At 44.8% G+C, this 9291-nt stretch overlaps 1 protein-coding gene across 1 annotated transcript in view; it reads right to left on the bottom strand.

The window, feature by feature from the left end:
• Positions 1–7584: 7584 nt before the first annotated feature.
• The window catches only part of Mesdc1 (mesoderm development candidate 1), a gene marked incomplete in the record, with an annotated part of 2503 nt that continues 796 nt past the window's right edge, over positions 7585–9291 (bottom strand). The window contains 1 exon segment of the mRNA XM_005381439.2: positions 7585–9291. Coding sequence (XP_005381496.1) covers positions 8141–9208 — 1068 coding nt within the window.

The following is a 9291-nucleotide window of genomic DNA, read 5'->3' as shown; positions in this document are numbered from 1 at the left end:
AGACTCTGAAAGCTATGCTTTTCCTGGCCCATGTTTTTTGAGTTGCCTGACTGCACCTAGAAAATGTCTCAACCACTGCAAAACAAATGGCAATTGGATCAATTTTATTGTAAAAGATAAAGGACAGGGTTTCTAGGATTATTTCTAAAAGTTAGTTGTTATGTGACTCTGAGTAACTTCTCTTAAATAGGTGTGTCATAGTTAATTTCTCATTACTGGAACAAAATACCAGACACCCACGAGTTAAAGGAGGAAACTTTTATTTTAGCTCAGAGTTTGTACTGGTTCCAGTCCACTGCCAGACGATGCCAAGGCAAAGTGGGATGGCAGAGGGGTATTACAAAGAAGAAACAGTCCATGGCAGGGCAGGCAGGAAGCTGAGGCAGCAAGCAAGCATGTCTTCTTTCTTTCCCCGTTTTATCTAGTCCAGACTATAGGCATACGGGTTGGTGCCACTTGCACCCAGGGTGGAGCTTCTCTTAGTGATTCCACACAGCTACACCCAGAATTATGATAATCTAGTTAGTGAGCTAATCTACTATCACACATCCATGATCCAGTATCACACACTCATGGTCCAGCTACCTCCCCAAAGCCCCACTTGTGAGTGCATGAGACTTTGGGGGGACATCTAGATATAAGCCATAACAAGGTGCTACAATTATTAATATGGTTAGTGTCCTCCAAATGTCCACTGTGATTAAAGGCTTGATCACCAGAGAAGTGCTTTGGGTGGTAGTAGAACCATTAGTTGGGGCCTAGTGGGAGGTCCTTCAGTCACTGGGGTAGGCCTTTGGAAAGGCTTATGGGACTTCTCTGTCTCTCTGTCTACCTGTCTGTCTTTCTCTCTCTCAGGGTGTGTGTGTGTGTGTGTGCGTGTGTGTGTGTGTGTATGTGTGTGTGTGTCTGTGCGTGTCTCCCCGTCTTTCTCTGACTTCTACTTGGCAATGATCATTTTGTAATTACAGGTGAGAAAGCCTTTGCCAGAAATGATTCAATGCAGGCACCATGCCTTTGACCCCTCAGAATTGTGAGCTAACTAAACCTTCCCTCTTTACAAAATTAGGTGCTTCTGGTATTTTGTTGTAGCAACACGTATCTAGCTAACGCATACAAGAATACAAAAAGCACACCTAAAACTGACACAGACATCTAGTAAAATGTTTGCTAAATGAGACATTTTTACCATTAACCTTGCTAAACCTGGCATTTTTCTAGACCTAACTCATAGGTGATATAGTGTCCTTATCAGCAACTTGACCCTCTGTGACAATGGGCTTACCCATTCACCTATTATTAGTGTGAATCAACAGCTAGCTCAGGATGAAGTCAAGAATTGCCAGTGTTTCTAGAAATTTCAGTAGGCATAAAGCTTTGATTGAGCTCCAGAAAGAGACAAAGTGAATTTAAATCCTTGAGACACCAGGATACATCTTTAAAATTCTTTCATATCAAGTTAGTTGATATCTTTGCTTTAGTTATGTTGGCAACTATTCTTCCAAATGGAAAAAGTATTTTCTCCTGAACTATCAGTCATTATGGCTGAGCCAAATTGGATATAAAGTTCTCTTCATGGGACTCTCTTTAGTCACAAGCCACAGCTATGTAATGTCCACAACAGGTTCCGTGAAAAGAAACAGTACCATGGAAATCACTGTTGAGTAGTGTAAGTCCATCATCACAATGCCTTAAATACCAGATGATGTTTTTGTCAGCTCTACAGATAACTTCCCATAGCATTTCCAACACAAAATGTCCATGCCTTTAAAATCCAATTCCAAGTGAAACTTAAACTAGGATCATATGTAAGTTTAACATGGAACTTTTAAGAGAAGGAAGGTTTAAGTAAAACATAGGTGCCACGGAAACTTTTTAGGAAAATCTGTGTATGAAAATTCTACCTGAAGGAAAATGTTGATATGACTTGTTGTTGCTTTTAGAACAAGAAGCTGGTGATCATCAGAGAAGAAAAACTTACACATTGTAAGGGTATCAATAGGCACTAAACTGACCTGGGTCTCTGCCATACATCTTCAGATTCTGGAGGTCTGTCATCAACTCAGCTCTCCTAAAATGTTAACTGACAATATAACCAATGTAACTGATCAGATTTTTTTTTGCTTGATTGGTAGGATTTTTTAATTTTATTTTATTTTTTGGCTTTTTGCAACAGGGTCTCACTATGCAGTTCACGCTGGCCTTGAACTAACTCACTTTGTAGCCTAGGATGGTCTCGAACTCCCAGCAATCCTCCTGCCTCAGCATTCTGCGTGCTAGAATTATAGGCATATGCCATCATGCTCAGCTTGGTAGGATCTTAAATAATATCTACATTTAGGCAAATTTGAGCAAAATCTGAAGCTGTCAACATTCAGCTGATGCACTATTATTCCAGCGGCAGGCTTTCAGGGCAACATGCTTAGGAAAGTTGGATGTATCATATATGTTTTCCTCTTTCTGATACATGTTAACGAAGTCCTCTCTCTGTCTGCTACAGCAGAATTTGTATTAAGTATTTGAACAGACTTACACATCAAACCGTAAAACATGAAGTTTAGTCAATAAATGGATCCATTTATAAATTATGCTAACAACTCAGCATTTAAACTTCCTTGATGTCTGAAATGTTTGGCTGAGATTGTGGTTTCAAAAATTTAAGACAACCAATGTTTTAGCAGATTTGGATGGGTTTGAAACCACACAGAACACTTCTTTGAGGGGCCCTGAGAAAACGGCCATGCTCATACATGGGCTGTCCCTGAGGATGTTATGGCATCCTTGCTGTGTCAAAGCTCTCGAAAGGTAAAGGCAATATTACCGGAGGAAACTTATTTTAACTCTATGTGCAATGACATGACTTTACAAACCAGGCTGAACGATTCTCATTGCAAGGCCTTCTACTTCGTGGGAATTCATTATAAACATTTGGCTTAACTTTTACGACAGGGAAACAGGCACAAACGTTTAGATGACAGGCCCAGTGAGTAATACTTGCCTGCCTTGTGAGATTGTTCTGAGGATCCAATTACATAATATACAAAGAGCTAAGTAAACATAAAAAATGCTCAAGTTCCCACAGTAAGGAATAAAACTGTGATTAGGTCATAGCCACCACATTTATCTTCTAAGACAAAGCCATTCAAGTGTTCTGTGACAGAAATCACCTGGAAATCTCGCTAAAGCACTGAAACAATCTGGGTAGGTCTGGGGCTGGGGCTGAGATTCATGCATCTACCGATCAGGGAAGGATGTTAGTACTAGCTCTGGTTGTAAAGGACCACGCTACTTCTTGGTGCATGGTCAACCTTAAAGGGCACATTTCCGGAGTATATTGTAACGCCCATAAAGTGAGCTTTGGAATAAATCTGTAAACCATTTGCATGTGAATATGGGAATTTACAAACTCAATAGCAAAAATGCCCTTTCTTGCACAGAAAAGCTAAAGGTTTGGTTGTGAATTATCTTGTCAGAAATCTCCAGTTTTCCAGGACAAGAGTCAACAACAGATTAACAACATAAAGCTATGTCGTTTGTTTATAAGTGCATGATTTCAGTTCATCACACACACACACACACACACACACACACACTCCCTATGAGGAATCTCTGGATTCTCAGACTCTAGGTTGACAAAAGACCAACTGTCTCTTCTATCTAAAGAAAATTTCTCAAAAACTGAGCAGAGAGAGCCCATGAAGAAACACCGCTGCCTCCTGGAACAGAAGTATTATGCTCTAGATTCAAAGTTGGGAGGGATGAAAAGCCAGCAGGTTCCACAGGTCAGTGGTTCTCCAACATGGTTCTCCTGGGAGGGTTGGGCAAAACACAGGTGGCTTGGCCCCAGTGTTGTGGACTGAATAGGGTGGTGCTATGTTGGATGATGATCCTGAATAGGGTGGTGCTATGTTGGGTGACGATCCTGAATCACAATGGTGCTGATGTTGTGGGTCCATGGACTCAACTTCAAGCAGTACCGAGTCTAGACAGCAACTTTCCCAAACAGTGGGACTATATCTCAATCACGATGTACCTCAGTGCCTACCACACACAGTTGGCTTCCAATAAATATTTGCCAAATGAATGAGCATTGTAACTTCCATTTCTGGGAACAATTTTAACTATTTGCTTATACTTGCTGCAGGCACCTTATACATACATTCATTTCAAAAAACAGTCACCCATGTATCAGGCTCTATAATCTCTGTAACATTCTGAGGTTTACAGTAAAACAGACTCCAATCCTAGATGCTAGTATCACGCTTTTTCTCAAAGTATCTGCACAGTTAATTTTAAGCCTTGCACTGGGCATGGTGGCACATGCCTGCAATCCCAGCACTTGGAAGGCTGAGGCAGGTTGCCATGGGTTGGAGGCCAGCCTGGACTACACAGAGAGACCCAGTCACAAAAAACAAAAAAATAAAAATAAAAATAAAACATTTTGAGCCTCGTACCACTGTTAGGGAAGCAGACAGCTTACCCATCCAAATAACCCTAAAATAGAACTTCACTTGGGCAAAATAGACTGATTCCCTTCACACAAATGCCAACAAAGAAAGGAGAATCTGCCTGGAGGGAACATGACTTATCTGTGTCCCTACCGAAGCCCAGGGATGGCCTCTTCAAGGTCCCAGTGGCCGGACAGCCAAGGTCAGTCCAGGGAGCAGACCCCAGCGTGCATGTTATAATCTATGGAGCCTCCCCAAGCTCTCTTACATCCTTCTCCCTTCCCTCCCAGTCGTTCAGAAGAGGCTCAGGCAATCAGTTTTCAAATTGTCTGCCTGATCTGCATGTTACCATAGTCACACACATTCGGAAAAACAGGTGTTTCTGTTAAAATTAGCTGTTTCAAACTGCCAAATACTTTAGATCCCTATGCCAGCTCAAAAAGAAAGTGTAAAATAACCAATCAGATGTTAACTGATGCTTCCCGAATAATGAAGATGATAGGGGTTGGAGCAGAAAATACACACACACACACACACACACACACACACACACACACACACACACACACAAATTACTGCATTTCCTAACATTATCCTAGAATGAAAAATAATTAAGGTCAAACTTAACATAGCCAAGGAGAGACGGGGTTGTGCTTTTTGGGGGCTGCCTTATATTTGTAAGTCTGGTCTGTCCCATTTACTTGAGTACACTGTCATAAATAATGGCTTTTGTTAGGTACTGAGTCAAAATGATTTTTCTCCTGGCTGCTGTGAGGAGCTCAGTACTTAGCATCCCTGATCAGAAAGGTATGTGTTCAGACTGTGTGCGACACTAAGTCAGAACCCAGAGTGGTGTCTTAGATTATCTCTCCTGTCCTCTAATTTTGAGACAGAGATGGGGGGGGGGGGGGAGAGAGAGAGAGAGAGAGAGAGAGAGAGAGAATAGAGAAACAAGGCCATCCTGATTTTATTCCTGGAACCAGAATCTCTGCTGGCCTTATTAGACCCTATTATGAAACAGGTCAGAGATACTCCTTTTAAAAAATCAGCCACTATTTAAAAAACAAGTTTAGCAACCTGGTATACTGGAAGAAAGTTGAAGTGCCAGAGACCTGTGTCCAAGTCCTTTGCCCAGCCAAGCAATGCAGACACAGAAGTAATGTGTGCATGTTCCTTCTGGCTTCTGGAAACCGGCTAGGAAAAAATACAAGCCGGATTCATCACAGACACCTGCTGGGGGACAAGAACTTTTGAGTTTTATCTTAGATGAGGGGGTAGGGCTAAATACGACTGTTCTTAAAAGTTTGAAATTTTATTAATTTGAGAAAATATTGTTTTTAACATTACATACCCAAACCTTTACTACACTGAGACAATGAGAGTGGCTATCATCTGGCTAAGAGAAAAAGAAGATTCAAGATTAATTTGCAGACTAGCTAGTTAACTTCATCCAAGTAGATAGGGCAAGGAAGTTTTTTCCTTTCTTTTTGGCTTAATTTTCCCTGAAAACTACTTCTGCAAGGAATGAGTCCAGGAAAAAATTGGCAACTCTTTTGTTCTTAATCAAATATCAAATTTATAAACTTCTGGCACTTATTCTGAGTCTGTTCCTTTTAGTTTACTCTCTGTGATCTGCACTGGCTCAATGAACCATATGATCGTAGATTTTATCACTACTTATATAAACCCAATTTACAAAAATAAAGTAAGAATGTCTAGACACATATAGGACTGTCATTGGCACATAAGCCCCACCGCCTCACCATCAAATCCTTCCTGAACCTGATCCAAACTACTCTATTGAAGGAGGAGGAGGGATAAACATTCTTAGCTATTTTTCATCTTTTACTTTAAAAAGTTAAATCTAAGCTGGGCGTACTTGCACTTAAACCTCCCAACACTCAAGAGGCAGAGGGAGGAAGATTGCTGTAAATTGAAGGCAAGCCTGGGCTATGTGGTGAGACCCTGTCTCAAAAAAACAAAGCAGAACCAAAAAAGGCTTAATCTACTAGGACCCAAGAGAGAAAAACTGCTCCCTGGACCATTTTACAAGATGTATATACCCCACCACTTTCAGCCTTTTCAAACTGCAAAATCAGAGCTCTGACACCATCGTGGTCTTACCCCAATAGGTTAAAGACATTTTACCCACTGCATTTCATATCCTTGCAATAAACATGGCCATTCAAGACAGCAGAACAGTCAATATGTCTTTGCGCTCTCTCTAATGTATTAGAGTGAAATCTGCAGGAGTGGCCAAGGTTTAAGCACAACAAATCCCAAGAAAAATGTAAACTGGATAAATTTAAAGCATGAATGTTTTTAATCCATGTGACCCTCCCAGACTTCAAGAACTGTGAATTAATTTGTTATTCTTTTAGTAAGAAAGTGTTCAATAACTAGGTTCAGCAAAACTCTATACTCCACCATTACCACCCCTCTCAAAATCCTTTAAATGTCTACCGAATAGGCAAATTATCTTAACTCCAAATTTCAATCAACAAAGTATTCTTTCAACATACAATCAACCACAGCATGCCTTAGGTCAAGATCACAAAAGCAAGCACTTTGCCTTCCACTGTGGTGTGACCTAGAAAGTTCCTAACTTTCCAGAATACACCTTCCTCTACCAAACAGTTTAGGAGTCTCTCCACATTTTTCCTGAAGTCCTGGTCCAAAGTGCTCAATACTCTCACAGCCCTTTACCGCCTGAGCACAGATCTTCCAAGCTGGGGGAAGGCAGCCGTCCCACACAGGATTAGGAAATGCTTTCATCTGGAAACGACAGGCAGAATACAAATCAGACTTTGGTGGCCTAATGCAGGGTTCATTATGGTGGGAAGATGAGCAGAGACAAAGGCAGCTAAATTACTTCCCAGTGAAACTAGACGCCAGGACAAAACCACACTAACTGTCCATCCCAACCCATCTGTGCCACCTGCCTTTAAAAAAAAGGATGTGACATACATTTGTCTCTTCTTGATTCCTAGGCTGCTCAAAGGGACAATTCTTAGGAGAAAAGCAGTGAGGATTGGGAACCCTCCTGCTCTGGAGTAGCTTTTCCTCTGTCCCTCTCCAGAGGTGACAGGCACCATGCAAAACAAGTTACTGAAAAGCCAACAATAACTGCAAAAAGCCATCTGAGAAACATAACATTTTAATAGATGAAATAAATACTCCAGTACATGCAAGGTAAAAACTTGACATTGGGGGAAAAAAATCACTCTATAGTGTAAATTAAAAATAAAACACACGCTCACAGTAGCTTTCCCCCCATTTGCAAACCACATGGCAAAGTCATACTCTTTCCACACCAAGTATATTCCTAATTTAAAAAAAAAAAACATACAAAAGGTAGCTACATCCATGTCTAAGGTGTGAAAACTGAGGTAACCTTTCTTTCAATTAAAAAAAAAAATGAACCCATGACCTCTTTCCTGCCCAATTAATTATCAATTTAGTCGATGGGCCGGGGTGAGGTGAGGGGTAATACCGCGACCATTACCCACAACCTTCCCCTGCCAGTCAGGGTGGCGCGGGCCAGGCACCTCTGGTCCCGCCTTTCTGAGGATTCCTCTGGAGCACTGAGCATGGGGCGTGGGGCGGGGTTCACCTGTGATTTCTTTGGTATAAATGGAGAGGGCAGAGAATAAGTGTCTTCCCTTAGCCTGGGGGTGGAATAAGGGGTGGGGGTGCTAATTCACAGAATTGGAATTCACTGGCGGTAAAGTCCTGGGCGAAGACCTCTCCCTTAAAGCCTGAGATAGCAGGGTGCAGCCTTCAGACACGGCGCAGGCCGAGCTCCTCAGCCTCTCCCTGTGGTCCGACGTCTTGGCGCCCCCATCGGGGTGCTGCGCCAGATCCCTGAGGCACTGGGTCAGCAGCACGCAGGCCGACACCACGCTCATGGCGCCGCCCAGGATAGCGGTCTGCACCGCCTTGCCCTCGGCGCTCACGGCAGCCGCTCGGCCCAGGAACTGCGGCTCGGTGGCGAAGCCCACCAGCGCGCCCACCGCCTGCACCAGTGGCCCGCTGAAGAGTGCGCAGCGGCTGCGCGCCAGCTCACTGGGCGCCGCCTTCACCTCGCGCACGCAAGCCAGCAGCGCCGACGCGCACGTGCTCATGCACTTGACGCCTAGCTTGAACTGCTCTCGTGAGAAGCGGTCCCGAGACTTGTCACTGGCCAGGGCACACGCATCCGTCAGGAACTTGAGGTTGCGCGACAGACCCTGCGACACCTCCAGCAGCAGCTGCGGGGTCATGTCAGCCAACGGGGTGGCCCGCAGCACAGCGCAGCCCTGCTCCACCTCATGCCGGCAGCGGGTCACTCGGTAGCGATCCACCAGGCCCGGCTGTGCAGGTTGTGCGCCTGGCGTAGCCACGGCTGCCAAGTAGGCAGCGTGCGCAGAGCACTCGGTCAGTGACACCACCAGGTCGCCCAGCTCCGCCAGGCTGTCGCCCGCCTCTCCGAAGCGGCCCATGTTGAGCTGGCTCTGGACGTCGTGGGTGAGGATGGAGAGCCCCTTGGTGCGTGCGATGATGGTGTCCCGGCACTGTTCGAAGGACTCAGCGCCCGCGCAGGCAGGACCCTCGAAGAGCACTGGCCGCGCCTCGCTGGACAGCAGCAGCAGGTCGGCCACCAGCTGCATCTTGCCTTTGCAGTGGTCACAGACGGACATCAGCCTCTTCCGCCCGCCGACGGCACCCGCGGGTGCCGGAGACGCGGCCTCGCCGGTGGGCCTCCCGGCACTGCCGCTAGCCATCGCGCCCGGGGGGCACTGGCATGCCGCTGGGGACCCCGCTTCCGCCGCTGCGCTCGCGTCTCTGACGGCCCGCGCCTCGGCGC

Source organism: Chinchilla lanigera, unplaced genomic scaffold (genome assembly GCF_000276665.1).
Source record: "Chinchilla lanigera isolate Chin_1 unplaced genomic scaffold, ChiLan1.0 scaffold00015, whole genome shotgun sequence".
Classification (NCBI taxonomy): Eukaryota; Metazoa; Chordata; class Mammalia; order Rodentia; family Chinchillidae; genus Chinchilla; species Chinchilla lanigera.
This window is presented reverse-complemented; position numbering and strand designations above follow the sequence as displayed.